Below are 18,141 nucleotides of genomic sequence, written 5' to 3' on the forward strand. Positions count from 1 at the left end.
TTGCTGGGGTTTTTTCAGAGTATTAAGTTAAACTTGCCATGAAGGACAATTTTCCCAAATCAAACTAGCTTGCTTTAATCCATTCTTCCTGTTGAGTCCCTGCAGAAATGGGCCCAGAATACCACTCTGCTTTGTTGTTGCTAGAGAGCTAAAGAGCATAATTTGCGTTTCTAAATCTGCTAGGAAGGTGTGACAATGGTTTTCATCTAGCAGCTTCACTATAAAAAGAGGAAGATGTAGCAGGAGGAAAATGAGGATGCTGGGCTTGATTTCTCTTATTTGTTTTATACATAAGTAAATTCAGTAATCTTATCCATTAATTATTCCTGACTTACGCTGCTGTAAGAAAAAGGATTCAGATTCTTCAGTCAACACATCTGTTCTCTTAGATCCAGGAAAATATAAAATTCAAAAGTCTGTTAGAACACCAAGAATAAGCCACTCTCCACCTCTACAGTCTCCATTTTATTGCTGCTGGTTGTGAAGAATCTCTTATCACAAAGATGGAGATGAGGAAAAGGAATGGTTCTCAAATTCTGTTTTGGTTGACTAGATGATTTCACGGTAAAAAGAACATTAAATATACTTACAATATGCACAGCCCATGAACAGACAGATATAGCTTATATTCCTGAGTACAAATAATACCTACAAAATACACTAGGTATGCAACTGAGCCAATCTTAGCTTGTACTCTGTGTTACTTAATTGGTGGGAAAAAAAGAGATGTTTTTGGAAGAGCTCTTTCGCCACTGTCTTCTGCTTGATCATATTTAATAGGCTTTTCCATGTGGTTTTCCAAGTATTTCTCTGGAATAGCATGCTTCCTTGTGTTCTGCACATCACTTTCTGCTGTGCCTGTGAAAGGAGTCAGTCTGTCAGCCAGGTCACTTCTCACTTTGTCAGCTGCATTTTTCCAGAGATTCTCTGCAACAATAAATCATTAAAATGAGAGGGTTAAGACTGCAGACTCTTAACAGCAGGTAAAACACAGGATTGAAACAAACTCCCAGCAAATCAGGTGAAAGTTTTCTCAGGGATCTCACAACCCCCACTGCTGCATTCTTTTGCTCTGAAAGTGGCATGCACTGTGGTGTGGTGTCAGATACTGTTTTGCTCTCAGCAGGGAAAAGGGTTCTCTGCGTGAATCTTCAGCACTTCCAGTCTTCTTGCAGGCAGCTGAACTAAAACATAAGGCATGCAGTTCTACACAAGTGAGGAATGGTGCCTGTACCCACCCCATTTCAGGGGCCATCCATTATCTCCACACTTCCACCTCCCCTCGCTCCAGGCAGATGACACTGAACACAAAGAAACACTAAACACTGGTGGTATAAATGCCTTAGTCCTGAGGTGGAACATGCTTACGAATAGTCTCTCTTCTACTTTCCAGCACAGAGAAGGAGCCATCACTCATCTTCCTTGGGGCCTGTGGCTTCCGGAAGATTTTGGGCTCCTGGATCCACGCGTGTTTCATCGCTTCATCGGGAGTCATGCGCAGGGAGGGCTCCCACCTTAAATCCACAGGAGACAAATCATTATTCAACTATTTCTATCTGAAAATTAGTAAGAGGCAAGAAATTCAGCCCTGTCTTTTGAAAGTCAAGTCAGGAGGACATGTTTTTGAAACAAGATAATTTTCTTTTTATCCCAAAACCACGGAAGAATCTGTGATCTTCTCCAGCCTTCAAAACCTATTTATGTCAGCACTGTGCCGATCAAATCCTCTGCAACACCAAACCATTTTTAATATGCAGTTCCTGCTTCTATTAGGGTAGGTACCCAACATTCTTGTTTAAGGTTTGGTTTTTTGCTCCACTGAAATTATTTTCTGAAAATTCTGATTCAACCTGCAAACCAAAATGAATCCATGATTCACACAGACTTGGCAAACAGAGAACACTGAAAGCAACCCTCTTGTGAAACTTGGTGGGATGATTTTTTCTTTCTTCCCCATGTTATCACAAGTTTGCAGTTTCTTTAGAATTTCTTTAGGAAAGTGCTACTGAACTGCTAGAAAGAAATTTGAAGTCACTGCGAAAGAAAGCATAGTAAAGTGTCCATAATAATAGTTATACAAATGATGCCACATGGAAAACAAAACAAAACAAACCCAAAACACCCCACCAAAAAATAAAACAAGCTAACAAAGCAGATACCAGGATTTTAAAGGCACAAAAGAATAAAATCAAAGTCAAAAGTAGCTTGTTGCGTACAGTATGAACTCACATTAAGCATCCTTTCAAGAAGTCCAAGAAGCCAGCATCATGGGTGTTCAGCACTGTGCTTAGATCCTTGGAGTCTGGGCATCTCTTTTTCCCCTTGCTGTTAGTTACAGATTTAGGAAAACCTTTGGAATCTTAGGAAAAAAAAGACATCCTCAAAAATTACATTAAAAACCTTCACTAAATACCTTAAAAAGTTGTATAAAGAGTATCCACGTCCATCCCACTAATTCCAGTTTTGCCCTGTTGCATTGATAATCTACCAGAATTTTGGCAAACAGGATTGATTACATCCTAGAGATCATATCCTACATTTTGTTTGGTTTGTTTGCTTTGAGCAATTTCCAAACCAAATTTATACACAGAGAAATGAAAAATGCAAATTAGTTCCCAGAGCCCACTGCATTCCTTTCAGCAACAATATTTTTAAAGAGCAACATCTCTATCACTTTGGCAATTAGAGGCCCATAAGACAGGAAGAGCAGAGCTCCAGGTTTGTTTATAGGCCTCATTTTATCCTTTTACTTTTTTTCCATACCTCTTCCTGGAAGTATTTTTATCAGCTAGGAATTAGCTAAAGATCTCTGACCCTACTCTCTACCAGTGCTATTAATTAGTGATTAACGACCAGGGAGGGATCCAGAAATGACAAATAATCAGAAGAAATTACCAAAGAATGTTCTCCTCCTTGACGCAGCCTGGATAAAATCAGCTGGTGGAAGACCCAATACCTTCATAGAAAATTAATTCATAGAGTTACTCCTCATTTAATGAAGATACTCAACAACCAATAGGTGAGGTGTGGCATTTTGCCCTCCTTATGAAAAGAAGTTGAATGTTGCAATTTACTTTGAAATGTCTGCAAAATATTTCCTCTTATTGTGGAGAGAATTAAGGGATTCCTTAGTGCTGCCTGTACACATCTTTGCATCAAAAATAGCTTGGCCAGCAGAACCAAGGCAGAGATTGTCCCTCTCTCCATGGCACTGGTGAGGCCACACCTCAAATCTGTGTCCAGTTCTGGACTGGTCACTTCAGGAAGGACATGGAGGGGCTGGAGCGTGTTCAGAGAAGAGAACTGAGCTGGGAAGGTGCTGGAGCAAAAGTCTGATGAGGGGAAGCTGAGGGAGCTGGCAAAGGGGCTCAGCCTGGAGGAAAAGAGGCTCAGAGGGGCCCTTCTGGCTCAAAGAGCCATTTGGCTGCAATAAACCTCCCTCTGGAAGGCCAGGCCATAGCCAATCATATTTCATTATTGCTTGAGGTTTCTCTTTCTTTCTGGTGGTGCAGTTTATCAAATGGGTGTGCAAACCAACCCCAAAAGTTACCTCCATGATGCAGGCAAGTTGGTCAGCTTCATTTTCCCCTGGGAAGAGCGGGTAGCCTGTGTAAAGCTCTGCTATGATACAGCCTAAGCTCCACATATCAACAGCCATAGCATAAGGATGACCAAGAATCACCTCAGGGGAGCGATAAAAGCGGCTCTGAACATAGGTGTACACTGGATCAAAAATCAGACAAGAAGCAAAAATCACAGTTGGGACTGAAATGTCAATTTGCAGATTTCACAGAAAAGAGGCATATGTTCAGGAATCATAAATCTGTCTATCCACAGATTGCTCACATAGGCTCTGGAAACATTTTCTAATCCCATCCTAAAAGTAACGGGTGGTACACTTTCCCCCGTTCTATTTAGAAATCGTTTTTCAACAAGTTTCACTGAAGTAAATTGCTCTCCTAATGCTGTGATTCAGTTTATCCATGCTCATTTTCCCATTTGAAGGTGTTCCATTTGCATCAATCAACAGTTCCTAAATTAAAAGTACAGTTCCCATTTCCCTTCCTGTGGTATTCATTACAAAAAGTATCAATTATAATTTAACCATCTCACAGAGAAAGGCTCTCTGGATCTGACAAACTTCTTGATAAGTGAAATATTTGGATTATCCTCTTAAGTTTGTTCCAGCTAACCACCCTTGAAACTGCAATTCTGATTTCAACAGGAGTGAAGGAGCTGATTTGGCTTGGGACAAAGAAGAAGAATGGTAATATCTTACTTGTCTCTACCAGTATTTGCTCCACCACCAGTGGCTGAACAGTTCACCAGGTTCTAATTAGGGGCATAGGTCAATATATTAGCCCAATCCAAGAAATAGCTTTTCCACATTATTTAAAATTAAGAAAGCTTATTAAGAAAATTACATCAACTTGACTTTTCTGCAAACCTCTTTGGTCTTCATAGCAGCTTGATCCAAAATCAATAACTTTGACTGAACCTTGCCCATTGTGGTATAATAGTATGTTCTCCTAAAAAGAAAAAAAAAATCACAAGGAAAAGAGGGGTTTAGCACCATATTAAGCTAGGGAAAATCAGAATGCAAATCGTATTTACACTTCTCTGCATAATGAGAGCTTCAAAATCCAACCTCCTTTGGAATGCATTTGCTAACATGAGGGGGCAGCCAATAATGTGCAATTGTGCAAAGCAGAGGGGAGATTTGGTACCCAGGCTGCAGGTGAGACAGAAAGGGCACCAGGGAGCTCCCCAAAACTCAGGGTTGTTTATCTAGTAAAAGCCAAACTCCACCTGGCTTTGTGCTGTGCTGAATTAACCAGAACCATCCTTTTGTAAGCACAGAAAGCCCCTGGCCCATGAAGGAGCCACACTCCACAGTTCTCCCCTGCACTGCCTGCCCCAGACTCTGTGTCAGCTCACCCCTCCCCACCTGTGTGATGTACAAGTCTCAAGGGAGGGATAAATGGACAAGGCAGGGTCCTGTGGATTCTTAGCTGGGTGCAGGTGGGTAGAGCACTGGATTCTTGCAAGTCCAGCTGGAGAAGTGATCCTTAAACAGCCAGCTCAGGGATATATGTGTGTGCACTGATGAGCAAACACAGCCTTCAGCTCATTTCTGCAGAGCTGAGTTTTATCCTCATTAAAAGTCTGTCTAAATGAAGGATTTCCTTCTCCATGCCTCAGCAGACAGATGGTTACCTTTATCAACCAGTTTTACAGTGATTATATGTCAGGGCTTTGAAGGACTGAACACTTCCCAGGTGGATGCCAAATAATGATGAAGTGGTTTCCTGGGTAATTAGCTCATAAGGAAATGCTTCATGTGCCAGGAAGGAGAAGCTGCTACTGGTGAAAGTCAAGGCAAGGACTGACTTCCACAATCCAGGTGCTTTTGTTTCTGATAAGGGAAGCAGCATCCCATCTCTGCAGCTCCATATCCCTTCATGCTCATGGTAGGACTCTGTCTCTTATACTGATTCCCTCACAATGCAAGGGAGATGATCAAAACTGGAAAACCAGGGCTGACTGAAAAACCAGGCTTTGGAGGCAGTGATTACCTAGCATAAAGGCCAGAGAAACTCCATATTCTACCTAATGCTGAGAAATATCATAGGAGGCAGATGGGATAACAGATGTGAGTTTCAGGCAACATAAATTCATGAAACTGTACAATTGTTGAATGAGAACAAAATTGTCTTTTAGTTAACTCATTACATTTTCACTAACATGTTGCTCTATTTAAATACAGACTACACTAATTGATGCTGCCAACGTCACTCCTTGTCAGTGGCTGCCTGGAAACAGATTTCCCATTGGGCTAATTGTTTTTGATTCATATATATGGGTTATCTTGCAAGCCTCTCTTCTCACTGCAAATTGGTCTGGCAAAGATATTGGTAAGACACTGGGTATAGAAAATATGTGACTTCTCAGAATTCTAAATCAAACTACATTTAGCAAAGCGAGAACAGAATTTTATCCTTAGCATTTTTACCTGAGAACTTATTTATTTCTTTATTGGTTAATTTGTCCTTTTGAGAAGGAAATCAAGAGAAACTTTAATCTGAAGTGAAAATATAATTAAAGTCCTTCAGAAATCTCAGAAAATTGCAAAATATTAAATTTGGGGCTTAAGGAAAATGGAAATGTTTTACTATCAAATGATTTTTGATAGTGATAGTGACAGAACAAGGGGTAATGATTTCAATGAATGCTTAGCAGATACAGCAGAGGGAATTGGAGAACAGATATTCCTCCAAAAAACAGATGAACACCCGAAATACTGTTCCACAGAATTCTTTTGCCATTTACTAGGCTACTTAATTTTATAGTTATGCCTAAGAAATTAAATAGACTTAAGAGGATAACCTGAAAAAGGCTGTCTTGTGAATATTCCTAACATTACAATGTCCTTCATCTTGAAATACTTGTAAAACTAAGTACTTTCCTTTTTCTCTAAGCAAAAAGTCATTACCTGAATTTGATTCATATTTGCATATGTTTTGGCAACCAAATAATCTCATTTAATGTTTTGGTGCATGAACTGAATCTATGGTAACAATCAGTTGACTGTAGCATGAACATAATCTGAAGTAAATCACAGCTTCTGTACAAACATCAGACTAGGTTTTTAGGGTTTCTCCTGACAGTTCCTCTCAATCAATAAAGAATAGGATAAGCTCATTTATTCTCTACAGAATACCAGGTGATGAAATGATTGTACTTACAGGCTTCAGATCACAGTGAATGATTTTTTCCTGGTAGAGCACTTGCAAGCACCTCAGCACACACCGAGTGAAGTGGCGAATCAACGACAGGCTGAAGCCTTGGAAATTGTTCTTTTTGATCAGCTCATACAAATTTATTCTGTGGGGGAGGAAGAAGCAGCAGACAGAGAGCAGATAAGAGATTGGAGATTTTATTTTTAAAGCATGATTAGTTTCCAGTGCATTAAGAGCTTGTCTTCCCACATGGAGGACTCATGCAGAGGAAAATGACAGCTATTTTCCTTCCTGCAAATGCTGCCCTGCATTTGATATGCACAAACACCTCCCAGATTTAAAGCAGATGTAAAATCACTGAACTTCCTTGCTAAACTCTCTGTTGTTAAGCAGCTGTGCTGATTTTTACCAAATACAATAATCATTCAGGAACCAAAAAAAATTTTTTTTCTGTCTCCTTTTGCTGTCATTTCTCTTTGCTTTGGTGTCTTGAGTAAATAATTTCTGTCTAAAGTTTTTTAACCAGCAGTAAATATTTCTAGGTAACCCCCCCCATCAAATCAGGTCTCAGTGGGTTACTATATCCCTCTGGTGACCATCACATCTTAGCAACTTCCAGTAGCCCTGCTCAGTAGCCTGGAGAAGAGAAGGCTCTGGAAGATCTCATTGCAGCTTTCCAGTGCCTGAAGGGGTTTATGAAAAGGAGGGAGAGAGATTTTTGATAGTGATAGTGACAGGACAAGGGGTAATGATTTCAAACTGAAAAAGGAGTAGGTTTAGATTGGATATTAGGAATAAATTCTTCCCTGTGAGAGGTGTCCTCAGCACTAGCACATGTCTGCAAGGACATGACCAACTGGAGCTTTCTGCCTTCCTCACTGGAGTGTCCACTGGTGACAGGCACGGCCCATTCCTTTGGAATTAAAGTTGCCCAGACTTAACGGAAAAGATCACAAATCAAAGGTTTTCATGGTATTTTAAAGGCAATGAAAATTTTACCAGACAAACATTTTTCTATGACAACAAGGCTTCAACTCCTCTGTGGAGACCTAAAGATAGTGGCTCTCCCATTTCCCTGTGTATTTCCATAGAAGCTTTCAGAAAAGACTGGTCTGTGGCTTGCCTGGAGAGGAGTCACCTCTCACCCCGTGTGCCTGTAAGTGACAGACTCACATGCAGCAACACAAGGGATTTAGGTTTCTTTGGGATCAAGCTGTGCATATCATGCTGAATCTTCAGCAGGGTCTGCAGCACATGCACCAATGGGGGCTTTACTCTAGGGGCTGGAGAAGTGTGGGTAACCTGGATAATTCCAGTTCGATTCCCTGATTACAAGAAGGCTGATGAATAAAATGATCTGACCTCTCCAAAATTCCTCCAGAACTCCTCCTAAGATGCCCTGCAGCAAAGATTCATAAAAAGTAAGATGCAGTTTTATTTTTAAATTATTTGATATTATTCATATTTATATACCCTGAAGTTTACCAGTCCTGCATTTACTCTTTTCCTCACAGGTCTTTCAGGGAAGAAGCCTTCAATACCCAGCACAGAAAATAAGGGATGGATCATGTCATTGCCCGTGTGAAGTCTGAACGTGGCCTTTTTCAGTTCACCTTGGGTGATCAAAGGCTCAGTTATGCAGTCTGTATTTAGACAGTGTTGCTTTCTAGCTGCCAATTCTTCTGAAGAAGACATAAAAATTAAATCTTGTAAGGCACAAGAGCTACAATTCTCCTCAAGGTGTATGTAAAGGAAAATGTACTTTACCCTAGCAGTTCAAAGGAGATACAGAAGTGATTGCGAAAGTAGAAGTACTCCTTCATGTGGATGATATTGTGAGTATCATCTTTGTCTTTCTTCAGCAGAGCATCAAGGATCTTCACTTCTACCAAAGCCTGGCTGTGAAATCTGAAATATCACATGACATGGGAATGGTGACATCACCTCAGGGTAGCATTTGTATTTCTGCAAATGCTACAAACACCATGAGCTTATAATAAGCTCAGCAGGTGGGACAATTATTAAAATGTTTCATTCAACCCCGTTAACCACTGTAATTTGGATTTCTTACTGTTGATTCCTAGTCTAAATACACTGGCCTTACATAACACTTCAGGGTACCTAATTTGACTTGTCTGAAAAAACCTTGAAATTAAAAGGTTTCCAGTGAGCATCCAGACTAAAATCCTGGTGCTCTCAAGTCTATAGGAATGTTTCACTTTCCTTGAACATGTTTCACACCTACCACAGTCAGACAGGGGATTCTGAAAAGCATCTTTACACTTAGTGTTCAGTGAGGGGGAAAAAGGAACAGCTGAACATCTGTTTCACTCACTCTGCTTCAAGCTCACAAATTTGTAACCAGCCACTTAACAGGAACAGGTTGCTTAGGACTACAGTGTAGAATTCTTCATGTTCAAGAAAGTGATGGGTACCTTCCAGCATATTCCCGTGGTTTTGGAACCTTGTGGGGATGCTCCCTGCTCTCAATCCTGCACAGCTGGTTACCTGGGTTGTGTATTCACTGTGCAAGAGACAGAGAGACCCTGTCAGCCTGGAAAAACTGTGCTTGCTCTCCTAGGCTGTCTCTCCTCCAAGTCCAGGCCAGTTCCTGACATCCTCTTTCCTCCCTCTGCCCTCACTGTGTTTAATGAATGTACAGGAGGTTTGATTTTGATTTGTTCACGTTGTCACAGTTTGCCTGTATACAAGAGGAGTGATTTTACTGGTTTAAAGTCAGCAGATATCTCACCTTTTCTTATTCCTTATTATTTTCAATGCCACTAACTCATTGGTTTTGTGATCCAGGCATTTGGCCACCTGCCCAAACGACCCTTTCCCAATGACCTCCAAGACTTCGTAGCGGTAGGCAATGTGGTCATGTAAAACCTTCAAAAGAACACAAAGGGCTCAGATTGAAGGAGTACAACAAAGATCAGGCTTCCCAGCAGCTCCTGTGTGTTTGAGTCTGCTCTCCATGACAGGTGGTGGGCTAGCTGCAGGTGAAGGCTACATCAAATAAGGGTAACAAGGAAAATCCCAAGTGATGCTTCCATAGCCCTGCTACCTTGCATCAACCCTGCATGACATGCAAAGTGAATTCTCCCCACCCTGCATGACATGCAAAGTGAATTCTCCCCTCATCTTTAAAAGGCATTTTTTCACTATGTGAACATTTATCTTCTAGAAACAACATTTATCTCACAGACAACACTTAAGAGCTGGCATAAAATCACTACAAACTTACTGAGCTCAAAACAAATACCATAATTTTTCCACTTACCTTTAAGTAGGAACCATGCTCATCATCATAACAATTATTATTCTGGGTTTCAGGCAAACCTTCAATCTTTTTAGCTTCCAGGCCAAGAAACCAGAGCTCTGTATAATTGAAAATTTCTTTTTGCTCATAGACTGTTAACTGGTTTCTAAAATTTTTCAAGGCTTCTAAATCAGAAAACAAGAATGTAAAACCACAAATCAATAAAATGTCAGAAACCTGATGGCAAAGTGCTTTTACAATGGAACATTTCACAGTAGAGCCCACCACTTTGAGCAGGATGCTGAGAAAAGCTGTTAGAGTTCCCTTCCAACTAAGATTTCTCTTTTTCTACAATTTCATACAAATTTCTATTTATTTTTTTTTCTGGCTTGCAGTATTAAGTTCAATAAAGCACTCATCATCTGTCAGCAAGACTTTTAAGACAGTTTAGGTTAAAATTATTTAATTGTGAGGGAAGTTATGTACATAGATTTTGTGAAAATCCTATCTGCTGTCTATCTGGTCCCTCAGGCTCCATAACTTATATGAAAAGTTACATTTTTATTGGTTTGATTGCTATATTTATAAAATGTCAGTACTGTCTAGTTAACCAAAGCTTTCAAGTACTTGTTTTTCTGATAAAAATCATCAGTCAGATGCTTGAGGTTAGGAATTAAATGGAGTCCAAATCTGCTTTTCTCCTAGTTCTGATTCTTCCTGCATAAAATTTCAGCTGCCCTAACACCTCCACTCCCATCATTTAAATGTGGATATATATTCAGACAGGAGCATTATAAATCTATGTGTTGCATGCATGTGTGGGTGTTTTGTTAAACAGTGGCAGATCTTCATCCAGCAATGCAGGGATGCTAAATCATTTCAAAGCAAAAGGCCACTACTTTTTTTTTTCCTAGACTCCTTCTAGAAATAGATTAACTCTGTCAGAAACTTTCTAGATCTCAGAACTCCCAAAATGCAATTTAGCCCACATCAATAAAATGGGACACAGCCACAAGGAAGTGGGAAAGGGTTTTATCCCTGTAATGAAATATTGCTCTCACCTGCCCCACCTAAGTCTTAGATAAATACACATTCTTTTTGATACTGCACGTTTTTCTTCTGTATTTGTGTTAGTCAAATCATTCCCTTACTGGGTACTTCCCCAAGCTGGATAATCAGAAATCACTGAGTCCCATCCATATTGCTGTGCTTTAAATTGTTAAATATTTCAGCAGCCATTTAACATGGCACCTCTGGTCCTCCCTGATTGTTCTGACTGTACACACTCCTCATCTGTGCAGGCAGCCTGTCACTCCAGTCCTGTCAGTTTATCCAGGGATATTCTACCTGAAGCTGTCATAGGCAGTTTGACACCGATGCTGGTGCTCTCCAGTTCGGATGGTTTTGTATGGACTCTGGTATCACTCTCAGGAAGACTGTCTGGAAGGTTAAATTGAGGAAAATTGCCTTGAATTCCATTTTCCTGCCAAGCAGAGAAAAATTTAAAAATTAAAAACTGCTATATTCACAGAAACAAAGCTGCAATATATTTATTTTGGATTAGTTGAGTAATCTCTATGTCAATTCTGTGCTGAGATAGAACAAGCAAGCTTGAGCACTAGGATACCCTGCTTATTCAGACTGCAAATTCTGCCAAAAGCACTAAGGGCTGTTGGACCATGGAAAGATAAATCTCTACAAATGAGAGAAGGAAGTTCATCTTCCAGATCCTTTCAGTATAAGGACTCTATAGAAATGCTATGTATACCAATGCTGGTCAGCCTTGGAGGGCTGTGGAACAATCCCTCTTGGAAACCAGGCCAAACCAAGTGAAAGGCAGGAAGTTGATTTGGAATAACCAGTATGGATATGCCAACAAATGGTGCCTGAATGACTTTGTTGTCTTCTCTTATGAAGTGATGGGCTTGGCCAGTGGGAGAAAAGCAGTGAGCATCATGGATTTTGCTTTGAGCAGGGGCTGTGACACTGGAGCCCAGTGAGTGGGAGATGAACTGGATAAATGGATCATAATGTGAGCATCCTGCTCCAAGTCTGCTCTGCTTGTAGTGAGAGGTTGGGCCAGATGTCCTTCAGAGGACTCTTCCAAACTAAATGGAAGAGTATTATTATTTCTTATTTCTTATATATTCTTATTTCTCATCCTTTGAAAAAGTCCTCATAGAAGTGGGGCTGGATGGAGACAAAAACCAGCTCAGTGTCTGTCTGTGTCAGATGGGTACCAAAGCCATATTCCAAAACCAGCACATGGTTGCCAAGACCAGGAGAATCCAGGGGATGGGATGTGGACTAACAACTGGGCAAGCTTGGTCCACTACATCCTTGCAAGAAGTCCTGATTAGTACCCCTTCAATAAAAGCATCTTGGTGCTTGTGGGGTTTGAGTTAAGGATGTGTGCAAGTAAAAAGGGGTTCTTTTCAAAATGAAGCATTTTTCCATACTTGTCTCTAATTCTGACCCTTTTTCTCTCTTCCCCCACACTTACACACTTGTGACACTTTGCCACTGACACTCTCTCAGTGGCACTTGGAGGGAGGCTGGTTCACCAGGCAAAAGAGATGTCCAGGAGCTTTATAACTCACCTGAAAAGAAGGGAGGACACTCTGCAAGCTCTTATTTGCTATTTGAGGCAGGCTGCTCTCAAAGGAGGGAGGGTTTGCAGCATCTACAGCCAGACCATGCTTGACTTGACCTTCCAGATGTGGGAGGGAAAGGACACTACGACTGACTCTCTAAATAGAAAGCACAAGGAAATGTCACTTAACGACCTAGCAAGCAGTTCTGTGCCATGCCTATGAACAGCAGAGGGATGTAACTCCTTGGAAAATGTGTGTGGTTCACTTCTGACACCTAAAGGCAAAGGGGAAATGAGCAGATGCTAAGGCAGCTCCAGCTGTACTAACGGGCAGCACGAGGTTATCCAGGCAATCCAGCACAATTTAGGGAATGAGACTCCTCACAAGAACACTTCCATCCAGCATCAGAGCAGTGACTGCTTCAGCTGCAAAGGGTGGCTGGGTTTGGAAGCCCGGCAGCCATTCCAGGCAGCAGGACTCCTGTGAGTGGGGAAAATAAAGCCCACGCAGCGTAAAAAGTAGCATGAAGAGTCAATGGCAGAAAATACCATTAACTATTCCCAGTGGCAGAAGAGAAACTGGGACTGGACTGCTGCCAAACACCAGGGGTGGAGACAGTGGGAAGTCTTCCCTGCACTGGATTCTCTATATTTACTTCCCCCTCATTTCCTATGGAGCTCCATTTGACTGGGCCCCTTTGTTGCACTCCTTACTGGTGAGGAAAAGGCAAGCTCTCAGCAAACTTTGCCTAAAAATAAATGCTAATGCTCATTTAAATAATCCAGGATTACTAGTCCTTCCTGACTTCTTCCATTTATTATTTTCAAAACACAGCTATATAATTTTTTAATTGCAGTCAGTCATTAAAGGGCACAGTTTTATGAATGTCTTGTATGTCTTATCATTGTCTTGAATATCTCAAGTCAGACAAGTCAAAATCTTAGCAGCAAAGAAAACTCTTTCAGGTAGACTATTTCTTTGGTAAATAATAAAACAATTATTTGAAATAGATCTGAAATAGATCAACTGTGCACTGTGAAATGCAGAATTAGGTCTAGAGAGCAAAAGCTACAGCCCACATAAACCTGTGAAATTTTTCTCCTCAGAGAAGCATAGAAACATATTTGGCAAGCTTTTGACAACAAAGGTGAGGTTTGATATTTTCTTAAAAAGCAAAGGACAATGCTCTCAAGGCAATCAACTTTAATGAGTAAATTTTTTATTCCAATAAATAATGGAATAGCCTTTAAAAACTTAGAGCTGGCATTCCAGTGGACTTTTCCCAAAAGCTTCAAGAAATGAAAGTGATGTGGTAGAAGAAATTCCTCAAATGCTACTGAACCCAGCAAAACCAAAATACTTGCAGGCATCTGGGACAGTCATACAGCCACAGAGAAAATGGAAGAGGACAAGGAATAGAAGACTTGCCTCTGCCCATATTAATTTATTTTAAGAGATCACTTTAAAAACAAGCATTCAGGTATTTTTGAAGTCAGCTGAAGAGTCACATACCTGATGGAAGACTCTGTTAGAGCTCAGATGATCCCTCTCTTGAACAGTCAGCTGAGACTGAGAAAAAGCATCCACATGGGAAGACTGCAAACATAAAGTGAGGCTTTAATAAAAATTATTCTGGAGGAAAAAATTATGGAACCCCTGCCTGATTTCTGTATTCCCCTCCTTTGTGGCAATGCCTGTGCCTGCAGAAGGTGTGAGAGAGGGCCACAAAAGCTGCTGAAAACATGTTACACTCTGGCAATGCCTTTCTCAATTGAGCAGCTGTTTTGTGGGCTGGGGCAAAGACAGTTTATTTTGTTATTAGGCCTCTCAGATGCTTGGTGTGCCCCTGTGCTCAGCCAAGGGAAAGGGGCCTCTGCAATCCTAAATATGTACTTGGAAGCTGGTAGTGAGTCTTCTTGGAAGAACAACTTTAAATTGCCTCATGAGGTAGATTGTGAGCCCATACATTGCTAAAAGCAGCATTAAACTGATTCAGCTTCTGGTACAGATTTTGTAAAAATAAATTCAGGGTTTAAGTTTACTGAAATATAGAAAAGCCCCATTGGCTCCAATGGGCAGATAGTATTAGCAATAAATACCAAAAAAATAAAAAAAAAATGGGGAAAGTCCTAAGCAGCTCACCATTTTAGAGTTTGCTGGTGCTTTCAGCAGTTTTTCAATAAACATGCTAAGTAGCAGTGTACACTTTTGCCCAATAACAAACTGCAATGAAATGAAGAAGTCTTTAGGATAATTTAGACTGAGAAAACTCTGTGGCTAAAGCAGATTGGAGCTCTGCTCTGTAGGCTGCAGTGAACCCCACTGGGTTTGGTCAAAAGGGCTCCTGAAAGATTCTGTCTGAGCCTGGAAGAGGCAGGACAACTCAGATTAGATGCTGCACCTGTGACAATACACTGCAGATATCCATATATAGACATAGACAAACATAAGTATATATATATATTTATATATAAAAGCTGTAGTGGGTGAGGGATGCTTGCATGCAAACTGATCCACACACACACACTATGACATTGATATATGCAGGGCACATTAGCACTGCTGCAAACAGGGAGATCAAACTGAACACACCCCAACAATGGCTCTGGCACATCCTGCCCTGAACAGAATCACAGACTGGTTTGGGTTGGAAGGGACTTTAAAAACCAAGCAGTTTCAACCCCTGCCATGGGCAGGGACACCTTCCACCAGACCAGGCTGCTCAGAGACCCAGGCTCCAGGAATCCACAGCTTCTCTTGGACAACCTGTGCCAGGGTCTTGCCACCCTCACAGGGAACAACGTCTTCCTCCCATTTCTTTCTCCTTTCCCATGGGAAAATATTCAATCTAAACCTGCCCTCTGTCAGTGTGAAGCCATTCCCCCTTGTCCTGTCACTCCAGGCCCTTGTCCAGAGTCTCTCTCCATCTTTCCTGTGGGCTCCCTTCAGGCACTGCAAGGCCACAGTGAGGTCACCCCAAAGCCTTCTCCTCTCCAGGCTGAACAATCCCAATTCCCTCAGCCTTTCCTCCCAGCAGAGCTGCTCCATCCCTCTGATGATCTTGATGGCCTCCCCTTTATTGACTCCAGAGCCTGTAGCATATCCACCCTTGCACATGCACTTAGATTAGAGACTCTAAAAGACTTTTCCAAACTAAATATGAAGCTAAATCTCTGTGTACAGATCTACCTGACCACATGGAGGAAATGCTGCCTTTTGACAGGTTCAGCTGTCTCACCATCAGCCAGGAAGACACCACTCAAACTGAGCAGACCAGCTGAAAACTGCCCTTGAGATAACTGTGCTCTGTGTGTGCTCTTCCTGTTCACAAATAAATAAACAAACCCTTCTGCAAGGGCAAACCTCAGATCTAGAACAAACTGAGAACAGCTCTGGCATGAGATGAAGGGTGGCTGTGAAACACAGGAGAACGGCAGGACTAAAACCTGGACACAGTAATTCCCATCTTTGGAACTGGAGATCAGCCAGCCAGGGATAAGAGATGACATGCTGAAAATCCAAAATATTACCAGTGCCAACACAGCAAATGCCACAGAAGAAGGTCACTAGACTACTGCATCCTAAACAGGAGTGTCCTAGAGCATGACACAGTTTACCAGAGCACCAAATATCCTTGTATGAATTTCTTTAGATCATGATTCCATGGAAAACTCAGTGCCACAGTATTTTCCCAGACAATGTACAGACAATCTTATGCAATCTACATATCTTGCATTTCAAGGGACCATCATATTTATTATGAAGGTGAGTCTGGGATACACACTCAAAACTCTAATAATTATATCAGCCCAGCTCTTAGTAAGATTATTAATTTTAGCACATGTTATACTTTTTCCTCACACTTCATCCATACTTCATTCTCAGCAAGCTATGATTTTCAGTTTCTGAAGCTGATGAAAAGATTACATTTCATTTCAAGGTAGTTTCTTAACTGCTTCACGCTTTTCTAGATACAAGTCAATACAAAGGCAGGATTTTATAGAGAAAAAGCTATCACTGAAAACCAAAGAAACAAAGACTTCACATACCTGTGCAGACTGCAGAGTCTTCACTCCAAAAGGGCATTTTATTTCTTAGCAATTATTTTAAAAAGCTAGGCAGCTATGTCTAAATTCTTACATTTTTTAAAGTAGATTTACTAACAACAGAGCATGAAAAATTTAAAAAATATATTTAAAACTAAGCAAGAGCTAAGGAAGAATGTGAGTGGGCTCCAAGATGTGCTGCCAGAATTTGGATTTGGAATCAATTTAATTTCCATTCAGTGGGGAAAGATTACCAAGATTTTGAGGTGAACATTTCTCTTTTTACAGTGTAAAATCAGTCCAAGCCTTATTTTAAACCATGGAAACCTGTGATCCTCTTTGTCCCCCTTTCTCAAAACCTACTTACTAAGGCTTTATAGCTCTTTAGGCAATTTATTCAATAAAATGAGTAAGTGACCGACCTTCATAAAACTCCCCCAAATGGGTAAATAATATAAAAATCTATTTGTGGAAAAACTGATCTGTGCCTACACCAGTCCTGCTGGTGGCTGAATGGGGAGCAGGTGGATTTATTGGACAGTCCACACAGTGGTTTTATTTGATGGTCTTGATCCAAGTGACCCAGAAGAACTGCTCTAGCAAAACCTGGAGCTGCCCTATGGGCTCTGCAGCTGAGCTGCTGTGGCTGGGCTCATTCTGGCAGATGCACTCCAAAGACAAACTGCAGCACCTGTTACTATTCCACTCCATTTCACCCCTGGTTTCCCTGCTCCTGTGGCACTCAGCCTTGCTACAGCTCCAATGCTGCAATCCCAGACTATCATCTCCTGCTATTCCAGCCCTGGAAATCCTGGACCACCTTGCTCATTCCAGTTACCACCAAAGAAACAGAACAAGGTCCTCATCCACCACCTAGCCCACAGTCATAAAGTTTTAGCTTTACAGCATTCTGTAAAATCAGGCATCATGACACACTTCCATAATTCTCAAAATGTCAGAGTATTTCTTCAGTACATGTTAACCATAGAAATCAGAAATGCATTAAAATTTAGGAATTTTTAAAATACACAACTACATGAAAAAAAGACCCCTTCATTCACATAGGCAATCTCTTCCCCCTGTTCTCAAAACTGAATAAAGCCTGTACAATACATGGAGAGAATACAACACAGGTGCTAAACCATGCAATACATTAAAAAGCCATAGAAAATACACTCTCTCACTCAAAACACAGTAGGAACACAAACATTTTCCCCACCTTGTCAACTATTTCTGTCAGCATTACTGCGAGAGCTGTTAGGTGCAGGACAGGAGCTGTTTATTCCATTCAGGGAAGGCATTTCAGGAAGCCCACCTTCATCTAGTCAGAGCATAGCAGGAGCACTTCCATGCACAGTGCCCTGAGCAGAAAAAAATGGATAATGCTTCTGCTTGGCTTCAGATTTAAATTTTTCTCCCGGAAATATGCCAGTGACTATTAGCTGCTCTAGTATTCTTTTGGTGGCCATCTGTTCCCTTTCTCAGCCTCCTTCTAGCCA

At 41.1% G+C, this 18,141-nt stretch overlaps 1 protein-coding gene across 2 annotated transcripts; it reads right to left on the bottom strand.

Moving 5' to 3' along the window:
- Nucleotides 1–444: 444 nt before the first annotated feature.
- On the bottom strand, nt 445–18,101 carry DYRK4 (dual specificity tyrosine phosphorylation regulated kinase 4). 2 transcript variants are annotated; one of them, XM_059473056.1, is made up of 14 exons: nt 17,862–18,101; nt 14,109–14,192; nt 12,603–12,752; nt 11,350–11,485; nt 10,024–10,187; nt 9,493–9,629; nt 8,508–8,648; nt 6,747–6,885; nt 4,448–4,529; nt 3,551–3,723; nt 2,896–2,956; nt 2,230–2,359; nt 1,369–1,514; nt 445–927 (listed from the first exon to the last, which is right to left on the bottom strand). In XM_059473056.1, the coding sequence occupies exons 1-14, from the start codon at nt 17,883–17,885 to the stop codon at nt 701–703; spliced, it is 1,794 nt and encodes a 597-aa protein (XP_059329039.1). In that variant the 5' UTR covers nt 17,886–18,101; the 3' UTR covers nt 445–700. The 2 variants fall into 2 exon arrangements, with proteins under 2 accessions (XP_059329039.1, XP_059329040.1); XM_059473057.1 differs by having other exon boundaries at nt 10,024–10,121; nt 17,862–18,095.
- Nucleotides 18,102–18,141: the final 40 nt, after the last annotated feature.

The sequence above is a fragment of the Ammospiza nelsoni genome, chromosome 5 (assembly GCF_027579445.1).
Source record: "Ammospiza nelsoni isolate bAmmNel1 chromosome 5, bAmmNel1.pri, whole genome shotgun sequence".
NCBI lineage: Eukaryota > Metazoa > Chordata > Aves > Passeriformes > Passerellidae > Ammospiza > Ammospiza nelsoni.

What these genes read in the sequence shown, in the direction of transcription:
- DYRK4 (XM_059473056.1), bottom strand. Translation starts at nt 17,885, where the DNA reads ATGCTGACAGAAATAGTTGACAAG. An exon ending in CTAACAGAGTCTTCCATCAG is followed by an intron (nt 12,753 to 14,108) that starts GTATGTGACTCT and finishes CTTTCTATTTAG; the next exon opens with AGAGTCAGTCGTAGTGTCCT. An exon ending in TTCACTGTGATCTGAAGCCT is followed by an intron (nt 4,530 to 6,746) that starts GTAAGTACAATC and finishes TTTTCTTTTTAG; the next exon opens with GAGAACATACTATTATACCA.